Source organism: Rhinolophus hipposideros (genome assembly GCF_964194185.1).
Source record: "Rhinolophus hipposideros genome assembly, chromosome: 10".
Classification (NCBI taxonomy): Eukaryota; Metazoa; Chordata; class Mammalia; order Chiroptera; family Rhinolophidae; genus Rhinolophus; species Rhinolophus hipposideros.
Genome location: NC_138056.1, coordinates 11,985,817 through 12,004,590, shown reverse-complemented (window position 1 = coordinate 12,004,590; position 18,774 = coordinate 11,985,817). Strand labels below are relative to the sequence as shown.

The 18,774-nt window shown below is 36.9% G+C and overlaps 1 protein-coding gene and 2 pseudogenes across 3 annotated transcripts; 2 read left to right on the top strand and 1 right to left on the bottom strand.

Moving 5' to 3' along the window:
• The first annotated feature begins 3,254 nt into the window (after positions 1 to 3,254).
• On the top strand, positions 3,255 to 4,230 carry LOC308503357 (olfactory receptor 5L1-like; annotated as a pseudogene). Its single transcript has one exon. The product of its transcript is annotated as an olfactory receptor 5L1-like (transcript).
• An 8,764-nt stretch (positions 4,231 to 12,994) lies between these two features.
• Positions 12,995 to 13,927, top strand: LOC308504322 (olfactory receptor 5I1-like; the record flags this gene model as incomplete). Its single annotated transcript, XM_081064668.1, has 1 exon — positions 12,995 to 13,927. The coding sequence occupies one exon, from the start codon at positions 12,995 to 12,997 to the stop codon at positions 13,925 to 13,927; it is 933 nt and encodes a 310-aa protein (XP_080920794.1).
• Positions 13,928 to 16,455: 2,528 nt separating this feature from the next.
• Positions 16,456 to 17,400, bottom strand: LOC308504312 (olfactory receptor 5W2-like; annotated as a pseudogene). Its single transcript has one exon. The product of its transcript is annotated as an olfactory receptor 5W2-like (transcript).
• Positions 17,401 to 18,774: the final 1,374 nt, after the last annotated feature.

Below are 18,774 nucleotides of genomic sequence, written 5' to 3'. Positions count from 1 at the left end.
TTCGCAAATCCATCAATGTGATACATCACATAAACAAAATAAAGGACAAAAATCATATGATTCTATCAATTGATGCAGAAAAAGCATTTGATAAGATACAACATCCATTTATGATTAAAACACTTACTAAAATTGGTATAGAAGGAAAATACCTCAACATAATAAAGGCCATATACGACAAGCCCTCAGCTAATCTCATAATTAATGGTGAAAAGCTGAAGCCCTTTGCTCTACGTTCAGGAACACGACAAGGTTGTCCCCTATCACCTCTGCTTTTCAACATAGTGTTGGAAGTCCTCGCCAGAGCTATCAGGCAAGAGAAAGAAATAAAAGGCATCCAAATTGGGAATGAAGAAGTTAAATTGTCACTCTTTGCAGATGACATGATGCTATATATAGACAACCCTAAAAACTCCACCAAAAAGCTATTAGAAACAATCAATGAATATAGTAAAGTTGCTGGCTACAAAATCAATGTAGAAAAGTCCATTGCTTTCCTATATACAAACAATGAAATCTCAGAAAAAGAGATAGAAAAAACAATTCCTTTTGCAATTGCAGCAAAAAGAATAAAATACCTAGGAATAAACTTAACCAAGGATGTGAAGGATTTATATGCTGAAAACTATAAGACATTTTTGAAAGAAATTGAAGAAGACACAAAGAAATGGAAAGACATTCCGTGCTCATGGATTGGAAGAATCAACATAGTTAAAATGGCCATATTACCCAAAGCCATATACAGATTTAATGCAATCCCCATTAAAATCCCAATGGCATTTTTTAAAGAAATAGAACAAAAAATCATCAGATTTGTTTGGAACCACAAAAGACCCCGAATAGCCAAAGCAATATTGAAAAAAAAGAACAATACTGGAGGTATCACACTGCCTGATTTTTTCTTGTACTACAGGGCTACAATAATCAAAACAGCTGGGTATTGGCGGAAAAACAGACACATAGACCAATGGAATAGAATTGAGAACCCAGAAATAAAACCACATAAATATGGACAGATAATTTTTGACAAAGAAGCTAAAAACATACAATGGAGGAAAGACAGCCTCTTCAATAAATGGTGCTGGAAGAATTGGATAGCTACGTGCAAAAGAATGAAACTGGACTGCTATCTGTCACCATGTACCAAAATTAATTCAAAATGGATCAAAGACTTAAGCATAAGACCTGACACAATAAACTGCATTGAAGAAAACATAGGTACTAAACTTATGGACCTTGGGTTCAAAGAGCATTTTATGAATTTGACTCCAAAGGCAATGGAAGTAAAAACTAAAATAAACAAATGGGATTATATGAAACTGAAAAGCTTCTGCACAGCAAAAGAAACTATTGACAAAATAATGAGGCAACCAACTGAATGGGAGAAGATTTTCGCAAACAGTTCCTCTGATAAGGGGCTAATATCCAAAATATACAAGGAACTCATGAAACTCAACAACAAAAAAACAAACAACCCAATTGAAAAATGGACAGAGGACCTGAAGAGACATTTCTCCAAAGAGGATATACAAATGGCAAATAGACATATGAAAAAATGCTCAACATCGCTAATCATCAGAGAAATGCAAATGAAAACCACAATGAGATATCACCTCACCCCAGTCAGAATGGCTTTCATCAACAAAACAAATAGTAACAAGTGTTGGAGAGGCTGTGGAGAAAAAGGAACTCTCATACACTGTTGGTGGGAATGCAGACTGGTGCAGCCGCTATGGAAGGCAGTGTGGAGGTTCCTCAAGAAATTACGAATAGAATTACCATATGACCCAGCAATCGCTCTCCTGGGTATCTACCCCAAAAATATAAAAGCATTTCTCTATAGAGACACGTGTACTCCAATGTTCATTGCAGCTTTGTTTACGGTGGCCAAGACATGGAAACAACCAAAATGTCCTTCGATAGATGAATGGATAAAGAAGTTGTGGTACATATACACAATGGAATACTATTCGGCGTTAAGGAAAGATGATATAGGAACATTTGTGACAACATGGATGGATCTCGAGAGAATAATGCTAAGTGAAACAAGTCAGACAGAAAAAGCAGAGAACCCTATGATTTCACTGATATGTGGTATATAGACCAAAAAGAACAAGACAAACAAATGAGAAACAAAAACTCATAGACACAGACAATAATTTATTGGTTACCAGAGGGTAAGGGGGTGGGGGGTGGGTGATGAGGGTAAAGGGGATCAAATATATGGTGATGGAAGGAGAACTGACTCTGGGTGGTGAACACACAATGGGATTTATAGACGATGTAATACAGAATTGTACACCTGAAATCTATGTAAATTTACTAACAATTATCACCCCAATAAAATTAATTTAAAAAAAAAAAAGAATTGCTCTGTTTTCAAAAATTAATTTACCCATTGTGAATATAATAAACAATGCTGCAAAGTAACTTTGGATATTATATTTCACAATTTGTCAGTGTAATTACACATTTCTTATGACAGCTTAGTAAGAATAAAAATCTCCCATAAAAAACATACGATGGCTTTTATTGTTGTGAGAGTTAAGGCTTTCAATATATGTTATCTAATTGCTTCCCAGAAAAATTTATATAAGAGTTATATCTTTCTGTGTCTCTATGGACATTGATTACTCACTATCATTATGATTAATTAAATCATTTTGTTAATTTGACATGTAAAAATGATGATGGATTTCAGTATATATTCTAATTTCTTTTTTAATTGGTCATAATTCAAATTTAAAAAGTACTCATGATTCACTCATCTCAAAGACATTGTCACACTCCCTAACAAGGGAATTGTACAGGACTTCATATATTTGCGAATTTAGACTACTGATAGACTGACCTAAAAAAAAAATAGTGTATGTTATATAGGGTCACAGTAGCTATTATCCTACTTCTACAGAACCTACTAAATTTTACAGGGAACAGGAGTTGATCTCATGTGGCTTTAAAAATACATCACTGCATCTATTTTAAAGTCCATCAAAACACCTAATTTAATTGATCAACTCAATTATTGTAGAGGATAATAGTTGGGAATCATGTAGTTTTTTGTCGATACTTTAAATTTGCTCAGTGGGATCCACTGAAACACTGAACATGTAGAATTATTTGACAGTTATATACCAAATACACTGTGTTTGACATCAGTGTTATATTTTCTTAATATAAATGTCTGTCTTTGTTATTCCCTTTTCAGAAGAAACACAAAACTTATTTGGTTTCCAACCTGACGTATGGTGGAAATGGGACAGGAGAACTGTACCATTGTGACAGAATTCATTCTTCATGGGTTATCAGATGTCCCTGAGCTAAGGATCTTTCTCTCCCTGCTCTTCCTTCTCATCTATGCAGTCACATTTCTGGCCAACCTGGGCATGAGTACACCGATTCAGGTCAGCTCTAGACTTCACACTCCCATGTACTCTTTTCTCAGCCATCTGTCCTCAGCCATCTGCGGATTTTCTCAGCCATCTGCGGATTTTTGCTACTCCACGATTATCGTGCCAAAGATGCTGTACAATATCTTAAACAAGGAAAAAACCATCTCCTTCCTGGGATGCATGGTGCAATTCTACTTGTTTTGCACATTTGCAATCACTGACCTATTCCTGTTGGCTGTGATGGCCTATGACCACTTCCTGGCCATCTGTAACCCACTGCTCTACATGGTCTCCATGTCCCAGAAACTCCGTATGGTGCTGGTGTCTGGCTGCTACCTGTGTGGGACTGTGTGTTCTCTGATTCACTTGTGTTTAGCTCTTGAAATCCCATCCTATAGATCCAATGTAATTAACCATTCTTTTGTGATCTGCCCCCGCTCTTATCTCTTGCTTGCTCTGATGTCACTATGAATGAATTGCTGCAGTACATTGTGGCCACGTTCAATGAGGTCATCACCATCATGATCATCCTCACCTCCTACTTGTTTATTGTCATCACCATCCTGAGGATGCGCTCTGCAGAGGGAAGGCGCAAAGCCTTTTTCACCTGTGCCTCCCACCTCACAGCCATCGTTGTCCTCCAGGGAACAATCCTTTTCACATATTGCCGGCCTGGTTCTGGCAGCAGTGTGGATACTGACAAAGTGGCCTCACTGTTCTACCCTGTGGTTCTTCCCATGTTGAACCTCCTGATCTACATCCTAAGGAACAACGATGTGAAAGAAGCTCTCAGTAATGTGGTGGGCTCCCATTGCTTTTTGAGAAGCTCTTTTTTTAGTTAGAGTCAGGGTTTTATCACTGTACTTTAAAGAGGGGCTTGTTGTACTTTAAAGAGGGGATGTGGGGCCGGCCCGGTGGCTCAGGCGGTTAGAGTTCCATGCTCCTAACTCCAAAGGCTGCCGGTTCGATTCCCACATGGGCCAGTGGGCTCTCAACACACACATACACACACACACACACACACAAGGCAAAAAAAAAGTAAAAAAATATATTAAAAAAATTAAAAAAACAAAAATAAAAATAAAGAGGGGATGTGAAAGAAAGTAAAATAGGGAAGGATTTTACATACGGGAGGAACTATGCATGCTCTTTTTGTTTTCCATGTTCCCGTATTATTAATCGATTTCTTTTCCTTTTTATGGGCTGGTTCATATGCATTTACTCCCTTTGCTGTTGTTCTCTAATCTCTAATTGCTTGGAATGCGGTTTTGGAATGCTTTGTTAGACTCTATTGTTTGGTTTGAGATAGCATAAATATATTTCTAATAAAGTGCACATAAAGAGACATGTCTTTTCGTTATCCTTAATGAATGCAACCATTCTTGTTAAAGTGCCTTCATTTTTTTACATGGAATGAGTATACATATATCTCATAGTCTGTTTTCTCATGAAAATTTAGAGTGAATTTTCTATACATTTGTGTATTTTGGGGTATTACCTTTTATTCATTTATGATTATTTTCTTTCTTATTACCGATTCTATTGCAAGGTTATAATTTTAGAACTTTCAAAACCTTCTCTTTTGTAAAATTGAGCGTGTACTCTAATTTTATATTAAAATTTTCGTAAATATTAAATGACGTATTTTGTTCTTAGCAGAATATATGGTAGAACTTCTTAACAAATTATCATCTGTTATTTTACCTTTTGTTCTCTATTCTTAATTGAATTAATTTTTATTAATTGTTTATTAAAGAAGTAGGTCATGTATTTGATACCATACTTTAAAAAGTTCCTATGCCCTTGTTAATTTTTTGTTTGCTCTGCCTGAAGTTATCTTAAGCATCCATTATGCTTTCTAAATTTACTGTATTCTAAGCCTATTATATTAGTTTCCTATGGCTTATAAAAAATAACAAATTTAGTGTTTTAAAACATTAAACCTTTATTTTCTTACAGTTCTGGAGGTCATACATTTGTAATTGATATCATTGAGCCAACATGAAGATGTCGGGACTCTCTCATGGGGTCCTGGGGACAATTCTTTCTTTATCTCTTTCAGCTCTTTTTCTTTTTAAGTTTATTGGGGTGACAGTTGTTAGTAAAGTTACATAGGGTTCAAGTGTAAAATTCTATAGTACATCATCTATATATCACATTGTGTGTTCACCTCCCAGATTCAGTTTTCTTCCCATCACCATATATGTGACCTCATTTACCCTCCCTTCCCTCTGGTAACCCTTACTCTTGGTAACCACTGAACTATTGTCTGTGTCTATGAGTTTTCGTTTCTTTGTTTGTTTGTCTTGTTCCTTTCAGTTTCTGTTGGCTGCAGACATTCCTTGACTTGTGGTCATATCACTTCATTCTTCAAGGCTATCATCTTCAAACCTTTCTCTGCTGCATTTTTACTACATTTTCTCGTGTGTGTGTGTGTGTGTGTGTGTGTGTGTGTGTGTGTGTGTGTGTGTGTGTATGTGTATACTCTCTATTTTACAAAAGAGAAGGTTTGAAATTGCTTCTCTCTTCTAAGGATACCTGTGATAGCATTTAGAGAGCAACTAGATAATCCAGGATAATCTCCTCATTTTACACCCTTAACCTAATCACATCTCCAAATAATCATTTTCAAAATAAGGAGGCATTTACAGGTTTCAGGGATTAGAACCTGATCTATATGAGGGTCCATTTTCAAACTTCACACACACATCTCTTAGAGACTCAATCATAATTTACCTTTCCTATGTTCCTGCAATGTCAACACTTCATTTGTTTTTATTACTTTCTTAAGATTTCATTTGGTATTTGTTATTGTGCATATCTTTAGTAGGGTCATTTCTTTAAATGCAACATAGGTCCTTGTTATTTAGTGAAGTAGCAAGAGCATGTGGCTTGAGATTAAATACCTAGGTGCAGGTTCAGACCCTGAGGAGTAATTTTGAGGAAGATGCTTAAACTTTCTTAACCTCAAGTCTGTCAAATGTAAACTGCGGATAAACTGCCAGCCTTAGAGATTATCGGTGGACTTATGAGCTGTGATCATAAAATACAGTGAATGTTTAACTTTATAAAAAATTATTGCAGTAAAAGGCACATTGCCATTAATCCCCCTCAAAATGCTCCCCCTTGCTTTGAACACACTTATCCCATAGTTCTTGCCACTTTCTGAAACAGTTGTGGAAGTCCTCTGTCATGAGTGTCTTTTATTGTGCTGTTGTGGCTGCCTCTATGTCCTGAATCGATTCAAAACGTCTACCTTTCATGGTCATTTTGACATTAGGGAAGAACCAGAAGTTGCACAGTGCCAGATCCGGTGAATAAATTTGATGAGGACACACTGTAATGTTTTTATTCGACAGAAATTTCTGTATCAGCAGCAATGTGTGACATGGAACCTTTCCGTTGTGATCACAAAATACGGTGAATGCTGCTGCTCAGTGCCATCCAATGGAAAGGCAAGGATCTTCAATATGGCAAGCTGTACATCAAACTTTTGTAACAGTGTGTGACAAATTTCAACTTGTTCGGTGCAGTCAGTCAGGTGTGAGCTATGGTTGAGAGAAAGTGTCTTTTTAAAATGTGCCATAAATCATCCTCCATCATGACAATGCTTCATATCACTCATCACTTCTGGTATATGGCATTTCTGTCAAATAAAAACATTGTGGTGTGTCCTCATCCACCTTATTCACCAGATCTGGCACCATGCGACTTCTGGCTCTTCCCCAAAGTCAAAATGATTCAGGACATCAAGGCAGCCACAACAGCACAATTAAAGACACTCATGACAGAAGACTTCCAGAACTGCTTCAGAAAGCGGCAAGAATGATGGGATAAGTGTGTTCGAAGCAAAGGGCAATATTTTGAGGGGGGTTAATGGCAATGTGTCTTTTACTGTAATAATTTTTTAAATAAATAATGACTAAAAGAAGGGAGTTATATTGTGCTTACAATAAAAATATGACTCTGGATTGGTTTTCAGATGATTTCAATGGAGTGAGATTTCCCATATTACTCATAAAAATTTTGCATTTTAAAATGAAATGAGTAAACAGTTTACCATTGGTCTTCTAATTAGAACAGGGTTTCTCAGCCTTAGTACTAGTGACATTCTGTGTTGTGGGGGTCTGCCCTCTACATTATGGGGTATTTAACCTGGCCTCTATCTATTAGATGCTAGAACCACCTTCCCCACATTTGTGACAAGCAAAAATGTCTCCAGACATTGTCAAATCTCTCCTAGAGAGCAAAGTCCTGAGCTGGGAGTCATGAAACTAGAGTGCATCAATATACTAGAGCTCTGGTCTCCTCGGAGGAACCTTCAATATTGAACTTCTCTGTGTTTAAGAAGCCTTTACAGATAGATACCCAGGTGCTCACTTTTTAGCCAGTTACTAGTTCCATCTCTCTTCAGAATCTATAATGTCCCAGAGACCTTTGATTTTAGGGCACCGGGGACACAGTTAGTCTAACTTTAGCACGGATAACTATTGGTCTCCATATCCTACTAAGATATAGGCATACTTTTCATATCTAAAGGCTGATTGTTTTGTCTTATTAGCAGAAAGGAAGTTTGCATTACATTCAGCTTCATAAAAACATGAAATGTCAGATTTCTATTTTCTTCCTAATGTTACTTCATAGGTAACACCCCTAGTTTTCTAGGAATAATGGAGGAATGCCGAGTGCTCCTCAGATATGTCTGAAAAGTAAGCACATAAAAGTTTCTTCTGTATTTCTGTAAGTGGTTTTATTTTACATACATACTTTGGTTACTCTCTTACTTGCAAACTGTAGGTGTCCATATGTATTTTGCCTTCCCTTATTAATCACATTTCAATTTCCTGGTGGGCACCCAGCCTTTCCTATTCTGAGTGGGTTTCTGTTTCTGCCCCCAATGGGATTTGGTGACATCTTCATGGTCAGTCACCAAGAAACTCAGTGATTGGTTTCTGAGCGCACAATAGTGATGTAATGATGTACCTCTGGGATTTTGCTGAAATTATTGGAAAAGAAGAGTTTCATTCTACTGAGGTTAATTCTCTGGGCAGATAAAAGTTCAAAACTGCTCATATCTCTCATTGCCTACACACACACACACACACACACACACACACACACTCACACACACACTCATACACAGACACACATACAAACACACACACGAGGTATGACAATTAAGTTTGCGAACTTATTGCAATGATGTTGCTAACCTTTTTTGATATCAGAGGGATTATTCATTGTGAATTTGTACCAACTGGACAAACAGTTAACCAAGTTTACTATTTGAAAGTGCTGAAAAGCCGGTGTGATAAAGTTAGACGAAAACTACCTGAACTTTCACCAACAATTCATGGCTCTTGCATCACGACAATGCACCAGCTCACACAGCACTGTCTGTGAGGGAGTTTTTAGCCAGTAAACAAATAACTGTATTGGAACACCCTCCCTACTCACCTGATCTGGCCCCCAATGACTTCTTTCTTTACCTGAAATAAAGGAAATATTGAAAGGAAGACATTTTGATGACATTCAGGACATCAAGGGTAATATGATGACAGCTCTGATGGCCATTCTAGTAAAAGAGTTCCAAAATTGCTTTGAAGGGTGGACTAGGCACTGGCGTTGGTGCATAGCTTCCCAAGGGGAGTACTTTGAAGATGACCTCAGTGATGTGTCACGTCCAGCGCAACATGGCAGTAAGGGAACTAAAAGGGGCGGCTTTAGGTTAAGTTTTTTAAAAAAGAAAGAAGCAGAGACTTGATGCAGTTAAGTCTCAGAAGGCCAGGGGGCCTCGCAGTCATGGAAGACTGGAGCCTCCACTCAGGCCAACCGGTGACTTTTATTGATATTCCCATAAGGTATTAGCATTATTTATTCCACGGTCTGTGAATCTCATACATCTTAATAGATAACAGATTAGAGTCAATCACTTTTGCCTGCAGACAACTGGACAGTAAATCTCAACTTCTCCAAGGGACAAAACCTATATGCATATGGATAGATGGAGAGCCCCTCACCGAATCACTTCCCTTGCAGGTTTTGGGAAGGAATGCAGCCACAGAGGCTGAAGCTTTCCTCAGCTTGAGGAAGGTGGGTGGCTGTGCCCACCTATGTGAACCCTGTGGGTTCTCCTGTTGTTCCCCACGACTGCCTCTGGCTTGAGTTGTTCCTTCCGTGAGGAATCTTACTCGTCATTGACTGTCCAGTCATCTTTCTGGGACCAAACAGGGAGGCATAAGGTGCAAACACAAAGGTTTAGCAAAGTCCCTGAAAGGATTGTCTTACAGAATCTTCTTTCTATGGGGGCAGGTAGAAGGAAACAAAAGGTTAAGCTGTTGCGTGGCTACAGTGATGTTCAGCAATGAAATATGTAGCACTTTTTCTAGGATGAGTTTATGAACTTAATTGTCCTACCTCATATGTGTGTGTGTGTTTTCTCTCCAGTCTTTCTTCATTAGGTAACACATTCCCTCTAAATCTCATTTTCAAGTTTCTAGTCATGTGATGGACTTTCCAATCGCCATATAATTGCTTATGTTGCTTCCTCTACTAACTTGGTACTTATCAAGATTCTTAATGTTCAATTGAAATTATCCTCCTTTTCTCTGTTTTGTACCCAGAACACTGCCTGGCACAACATAGTCACAGAGTAAATGTATTTGTTGGAAACTCTTAGGTCTATTCTGGCCTTGGATGGCCAAAATTGCATTTCAACAAGATGCACATATAACACATATTAGAGTCATTAACTTTGTTTATAACTGGTTTTCCATCTTCATTTTGACTTTCAAGATCTAATTCTCAGCAGCTGGGTAGATACATTTTTGCTTCTTTCCCGTTTATTCCTCCATACTAACGTACAGAATATTCTGTTAGTGGTTAAGTAAATTGCTTTGAGCTGGTTAAATCAAATTAGATGACAAATATCATAATCCAGTGTTATATGTAATAATTTACTATTTTGAGAGCCAAACTATATTTTTCTTGGAGACATTCTCAAGATGTATAAGAACAAATTACATCCTTTCATTTTGTGTTTAATCAGCTCTTCAGTAGAATTGTTTAATTGCTGACAGAAATTTTTCCACTGGGATTTGGATACAGAGTATGTGTTCCTGTTGTGAGATTAGAAATCTATTCTCAAAGCCTCAAAGCAAAATATAAAAGGTCCTGCCTTATCCCAGGGAACCACAGCCTTCTTAGGGAGGCACGACTTTCTTCTATGAGCACAGAAGGCCTACCTAAATGGTTTACGAAAAATGTTGCAATGGCTCAATATTGTTTTATCTTTAAGTCTCAAAATTAATTTTTCTAGTGAAAAATGAACTAAGGCTGACAACAGCGTAATAAGGAGGTGAATGAAAAAGAGTGATCTGGTAAGTGTTCTTACCTTAATCCTAGGATATTAGAGCTTGATAGGATTTTAAACGCTCTCTTCTTATACTCACATGTTTTACACATAGGAAACTGATGTTTTGAGAAAAACATGCCTAGAATAAGACAAGTTTAAATCCTCGGGGTATTTCCAATAAAAACCACAGCAGCAACAAAAAATGCACGTTTAACATTTGATAATCTTAAAACAAACCTCAGCATTATTGGAGGGACTTTTAAGAAGAAAGGAGACAACAAAGCTATCACATGGAAGAGAAAAATAAAGTTTGTTATACAATGAAAAATCTTTGATTTGACATCTAGGATGAAGTTTAGGATGAGGAGCAACAATAGTTTTATGTTGTTGGGACAGACATTCTTTCTCAGTAGGCTGAAGTGACAAAGTGAAAACCAGTATAGATGCCTATAAGGAAACATTGCAATAAAATGAAGGAAAATAAATGGAAGTAGATACAGGGCAATATTTTTTAAAATGAAAAGTGACTTAAATGTTGCTATATGCTGACAGTTTATGAGAGATAAATTAATAGTAGCAATAGTAAAGATTAATAGTAATACATTAATAAGTGTCTTAATTGATGCAAATAGAATTGGGTGCACAGCTGAAGGAATTACCCTCAGAGAGTAGGGGCACATTTTTCCTAGAAAAGAAGGGAGAGAGGGAATCACTAATAAATTCAAATGCTTGTACAATGACTTGGGAAAGTTGAGTATATACTAATTTGCTATTCCATACTTTTCTCCACAAAATAGAAATCATTTTTGGAAAGTGAGAAGAAGGTCATAGAATGAAACCTCATGGGAAATATGAAAGTTTTCATATTTCAGCTATTAATTAAGGAAACAGCTAGTATAATATGAATTGTTAAAGAACAATTATATATAATTATATGCATAATATATATCATATAGACACATATATAACTTATATTGTGACTTTTACACAAATATAAAATGAACATGTGTCAATGATTTTACTTCATTCATTAATTAAGCTGTTCTCATGGGTATAAAAGTTAATTCAAAGAATTATAGATCAGGAATTCGCAAATAAATAAATACAGAACTGGCTTTTTCACAGTGGGGAGGGAAATCAATTGTCTCTACAATGGACAAAATGTGCATGTCTATAGACGAGTGTCACGTCAGTTGCTATAAGTTGTCTACAACTTACAGATACGTAAATTAGGGCAAAGACAAGGAAAGGCAGAAAAATTCAAAGAGGTAGGTATGTGAGCCTTTTTCAACATCTTTTAATATTTTTCACTACGGAAGGCATGGAAACATTCCTGGATATCATTATCATATCACCTGGATTGAATTTAATAAATTTATAAGCATGAGGATTTCTCTAGTTGTATTGCATATTTTGGATTCCAGATAAAATAACAGTTGTCTGGATTGACTCATAATTGCTGTTGCCAACTTTAGAACAGTGAAGTCACCAGATGGTGAGGATATATGGAGGTCGGAGATGGTTATTCACTTAACATAATTTGATAAGAATGGTACTATTGTTCTTGTATTATGGATGATGAAACGGAAACTCAGTGATTAATTGGCCTGTCCAAGGTTTCACAACTACTGAGTGACAGAGCCAGGAGTCAGGCACTTTTATAACTCTTCAGAATCTTTCTATTTTACCAGTGGATTTCAAACAACTCTAAGGAGTTCCTTAGTTCCTCAGGGGTTAAGCCACATGTCAAAGTGAGAAATACAAAACTGTGCCTTTATCTATACAGGGCTTCACCTGCAACAGCGATGCTTTATCTGTTGTGGAAATAAAAAAAATGCAAATGGGAACAGAGACTATTTATTCAGAGTTTGTTATAGAACACTTTGGTTAACCACTATTACTTGACATTGGTAGAAGATGAGAGAGTTGAAGAAAGAGTGAAGCCCATGATTAGAGTTCAACAACTGGTTTGATGGTGGTGTCATTTAATGTGGAAAACAACAGATTTAAGCAATAGAAATGATAATTTATCAAGTTAGTTAAAAAGTTGAAAATCCATACACATGTTACACTACAATAACTGTAGATATGCTTAGGAGTTATCAGGATGCCCAAGTAGATTTAGAATTACTCTTCTACTTATTTTGACCATTTTCTTTTCTATTCTTTTTCTTAATGCTGAGGTTATTATTAGTGTCACTCATGAATACTCTGTCGCAACTTCAGATGTCCAGGAGCATTGCAGAGAATGGAGTTGGAGAACGGCACTCTGAAAACTGAGTTCTTTCTCTTGGGATTTAGTGACCATCCAGAACTTCAGAGTGTTCTTTTTGCAGTGTTTTTTTGCATCTACTCTCTTACTCTGATGGGGAACCTTGGTATGATTTTGTTAATTACAACCAGTTCCCACTTGCACACCCCTATGTACTTTTTCCTCTGCATTTTGTCCTTCATTGATGCATGCTACTCTTCCGTCATAGCCCCCAAGTTACTTGTGGACTTGGTTTCCAATAAGAAGACCATTTCTTACAATGGCTGTGTTTCACAGTTATATTTTTTCTGCTCTTTGGTTGACACGGAATCTTTCCTCTTGGCTGCCATGGCTTATGACCGCTATATAGCAATCTGTAACCCACTGCTTTATACCACTATGATGTCTAAGAGAATTTGCTGCCAACTTGTTATTGGAGCATTTTTGGGGGGTACCATGAGCTCAGTTATTCACACCACTAATACCTTCCAGCTGTCTTTTTGCTCCAAAGAAATAAACCATTTCTTTTGTGATATCTCCCCACTCTTCTCTCTGTCCTGCACTGACACTTACAAACATGACATTGTTCTTGTTGTCTTTGCTAGTTTGGTGGAAGCGATCTGTCTTCTGACAGTTCTTCTCTCTTATGTGTGCATCATAGCAGCTATTCTTAAAACAGGTTCTGCCGAGGGAAGAAGAAAAGGGTTTTCCACTTGTGCTTCCCATCTGACCGTGGTCACTATTTACCATGGTACCCTTATCTTCATTTATTTGCGCCCCAGCGCTGATCATTCACTGGATATTGACAAAGTGACCTCTGTGTTCTATACATTGATTATACCTATGTTGAACCCCCTGATTTACAGTCTCAGGAATAAAGATGTCAAACATGCCTTTAGGAAAGTGATTAGCCAAATGTTTCTGTCTTAAGAAACCTTGAAACTGAGCTAGACAGCTTTTCAACAATGTCTGTTTCTTGACCTTTGGTTCTTCTAATTGTTGGAAAAGTCAGTTTTATATGGATGTTCCCCTAATCTGTGGATAATGAAGTCTCAGCCATCAAAAAGGGCATGATGCCATGAACAATATCATCTGTCAGCACCAGTTTAGTCACGGATAGGGAGTGTGTTGGATAAGATCACAGAGCTGATAAGGAAATGATATTATACAGATATGAACTCAGATCAGTTTTACTTCAAAATCTACTTTTTATCTTTAACCTTCTCCCATTGTTATCATTTTCTTAAAATGAATATAAGTAAAAAAAAAAAGAAAGAAAAAACCCTCTAGTATTCTGACCATATGTAAGCCTATTAAATCAAAATCTTTAGAAAATATTTGAGAAATAATGAAATGTTTTGATTTGTCTTTAAATTCTGTTCAAACAGTAATGCTAGACAAGTAACTTGCTGAAAATTGCATGTTTTTAATGTGTTATTTTATTCTTATGAGGTTTTAAGTACATAATAGTTCATTTTACACACTACAGGAGTATATAAAATTTGGGAAGAGGATTTAAATCAAAAACCTCACGTAACCCATTATTCTGTCCCCCTGAAACCAGAAAAGAGTGTCTCCATGTTCCTTTCTTGAAAACAGCCTAAAATAAAATGAATACTCTTGTGAACCAGAAACTGTGTTATGTTTTTATAACTGGATAAATTCCTAATTGAGCACACTGCAAACAGCATATGCAATAAATTGAGTTTTTGGAATACTTCATAGGATTACCTAACAACTATCTACTCAGCAATGACCACCACTAAAATTTTAGAAATTTTAGTTCTAGTTTATTTCACAGATACAGATACACAGAGAGCCAATATAGATCATTACAAATGAAACAATAATGTAAATACTATGATGTTCTCTGGGTTTTTTTCCCTATTGAAAACATTATTAACTTAGCATATCTTCCTTTTAATTTAAACTGTATCAATTGGCATTTCAGCTTTTTAAAAATTTAATTAATTAATTAACTTAATAAATTTATTGGGATGACATTGGGTTAATAACATTATAGGTTTCAAGTGTACAATTCTATAATACATCATCTATATATTACATTGTGTGTAAACCACCCAGTGTCAGTTCTCCTTCCATCACCATATATTTGATCCCCTTTACCCTATTCTACCACCTCCTGCCACTTACCCTCTGATAAACATTTTTTGTAGTCTGTGTCTATGAGTTTTTGTTTGTCTTGTTCACTTGTTGCTTTCAGTTTTATATCCCATATATGTGAGTGAAAGCATATGGTTCCTGACTTTGTCTGTCTGACTTATTTTGCTGAGCATGCTGATGTCAAGATCCATTCATGTTGTCACCAATGACAGTATTTCATCTTTTCTTATGGCTGAGTAATGTTCCATCATTTCAGGTTTTTAAGTTTATTTTAATTTTGACTAGTACATATGATGCTATGAGCAAACCAAAGGAGATCCAGTCCTCTTTTCCACTGGCTTTTGGAAAAGGTCCAGGTACTTTATCCCCAACTTCCATTTATGTGATTTCTTTACATTTGTCAAGAGAACTACGTGTGTTCTCCAGAGTGAGGGCAGGAAGGGAAATTCAAAGGTTGGTGTGCACTGTGAGGTGTAATATAAATCTAGAGCTTTTGATCTGGAGATGTCTGCTGATATAACTGGGCAATGATGATGAGGAAAAGAGGATCCTAGAAGATTTTTATGTCAGACAATTCTTTTCCCTGATTTTTATCATAGCCAAGGACAAAAGAAAGAAGCGCTGATAGAGTTCATCCAAGATCAACATACTAAAATAGAATTAATGAAGAGAGTTCCTTTTTGCATCCTATTTGAGGTTACACTCATTAATGTATTAAACAAACATTTCAGAATGGCATCCTGGAGCTTAACATTATAAGTAACAAAGCAGAAATGATGGTGAACAAGACAGAGAAGGAATGTGCCTTCATGGAATTTTGAGTTATGACAGGAGACTTTCAATATATTTCTATTTATTTATTTATTAACTATATGCTTCTAAGTGTATGATGGGATATTTATAGGGTGAAGCTATATAGTACGTAGGAATTAAACAAACAAACCTAACCACTAACACTGTCTTCTCACTGTGCAAGTTTATTAAACCCATTATATATATGCATGTTTAAAGGAATCTTAAGGATGCTAAGTTAAATTGACATGGGTGTGATTGCCATTTCCATGATATCTCACTGGGACATACTACTAAACAAAAAAGAAAGGTATAAAAAGACCCTCCTTGCAAAAGAGCAAAGTGGACCTATTCTTATTTAACTTAGTTTGGAAAGAAAACTAAGATCAGTAATTATTGCTACTTACACTCCATTTAGGCACAAACATAAGGAATAGAAAATATCCAAATTGTACTTGTAAGACTATAGGAAGCTATGTCATAGTACCTGAACTTTACCTCTGAGAATCTTTCAATAAATACTTTGGGGTGAAAACACTGGTTCACCCAGAACATAATTTAGTGCCAATTGCTTTTTTCAGGGCACCTTTCACATCCTTATTCCTTAAGCTATAAATCAGTGGGTTTAACATGAGTATGACAACTGTGTAGAAAACAGAGGCCATTCTGTCTGTGTCCATGGAATAACTTGAGCTGGGTCGAAAATACATGAACAAGAGTGTCCCAGGAAACATAGCCACAGCAGTTAATTGGGAGGCACAGGTAGAGAAGGTTTTGCGTTTCCCCTCTGCTGAGTTCAGTCTAAGGATGGTAGTTATGATGTAGCTGTAGGAAAGGCAGATAGTGATAACACTGAACCCCACAACACAGCCAATGAAAGTGAACATCACCATCTCATTGATGGATGTGTCTGAGGACGAGAGGGCAAGTAAGGGTGGGATGTCACAGAAAAAGTGATTGATGATATTAGAATTGCAGAAAAGCAATCGAAATCGTAAGTGCAGCAGGTGTGGATTGCTGAATCCACCAAGCCCACAAGGTAGGCAATGGCTACCAGCTGGGTACAGATGCTCCTGGACATGGTAACTGTATAAAGAAGTGGATTGCAAATGGCTACGTAACGGTCATAGGCCATGACAGCCAAAAGGAGACATTCCACATCTGCAAAGGCACCAAAAAAAAAACATCTGGATTGCACATAAATTATATGGAATCCTCTTTTGCTCAGATAAGAAATCAGCCAGCATCTTCGGAGAGACAGTGGAGGAGTAGCAGACATCACAGAAAGACAGATTACTCAGGAAATAACACATGGGCATGTGGAATCTGAGGTCCATGTTGATCAGCCAAATCATCCCTAAATTGGTGATCACAGTGATGCCAAAAACCAGCAGAAAGCGCACAGAGAGCCCCCAGTGCACATCCTGTCTGCCAGAAAGTCCTAGGAGAATGAAGTCACTGAAGCCAGTGCAGTTCTCAACAGCCATCACTCAGGCCGGGGAATCCCTGCGTGTGAAGGAAGAGATGGAAGTGGGGGATAAAGTCATCTCAGTCTCTTAATAGTAAGCTGTTGGTTCCTTCTATTTTTCAGTAATTAGAAGAAGTAAACAATGCTAGGACTCCATGAGGAAGCCTGACTCCTTGCAAATATATAATATAAACTGATAAATGATAATGACAATAATCTGTCTTACATTTGTATATCACTCTACTGAATCTGTGGCACATTTTTATCCAAACTAAAGTATGCTATTTCTACACCAACCTATGTCGTATTTATGATAATTTTATTATTCTTTTCTTAAAGGCATGATGTTTCCCGAGTTGAGGCAATAGTTCTTAAATTAATTGGTGCCGTAACAAACATCTTCTGACAAGACTGTTGTTGTTTTTCAATATTGTGGAAACATTGTTATATCTTGTAATACAGAAACATAGTTAAGTGAGACATGCAAATAATGAATATATTTCTTTGCTTTTCCCTCATCATCAGTAATTGTGGAGTGGGCAGAGCAATGGCAAGTTCCTGGGTATAACTTTCTCCCATTTCCCTACTAACCGTTCACATCCTAGGTGATTAAGAAAGAAATACAGACCTTTAAAAAAATTGTTAGGTAATATAAAAAGCCACCTAAGTAATTTTCCACCATGTAAATTCAAGAAAATGCTATATTTGTGGTACCTAAGAGCTTTGCTGCCAGGGTCTCTCTCTCTGGTTCATATTTGGAGAAGGAGTCAGCCTTGTCACCTCATTCCTTTCCATACTCGTTTTCCCTCAGGTGCTCCCTGTCCCCACAGATTCCAATTTCCCCAGCGACACTCCCATTAGGCAGGATCTTGACTGTCTCCATAAACATGGAAGCCTCTCGAGACCTAAATCTAACTCCCACTCCCCATTAAACCCAGGGCATGGGTAGCAATATATTGCTGAAAATTGGGTAGACTGAATCCCTTCCCAAAGGGTTTGTGTTTTAATAGAATGGCTTTCTTTATCTATGGGGTGAGGGAGAAGATTTGAGATAGGATTTAAGACATAAGAGACAAACAAGTGAGAAAAAAAATATTCTGTATCTATATGGCTTTCCTGACATCACTGGTGCCCCTAAACAGAATACTATGTAAGCAACTGCCTACTTATAAACTCCTTCTTCCAGAAAGTGGTTGTGTGGCCCTGAGGCCTGGACCACTATCATATAAGTTCAGTGTGTGACAGTGCTACCAGGAAAAACCTGGTTTAGTAAGTGTCCCTATTGCAGAAAACAAGTATTAGGGACTGTGGCTTGCTAACACACCTCTGATATATATATATGCAAAGTAGTACCCTCTGGGAACAAAAGAGAGTCATTTAATGAAATATTCTA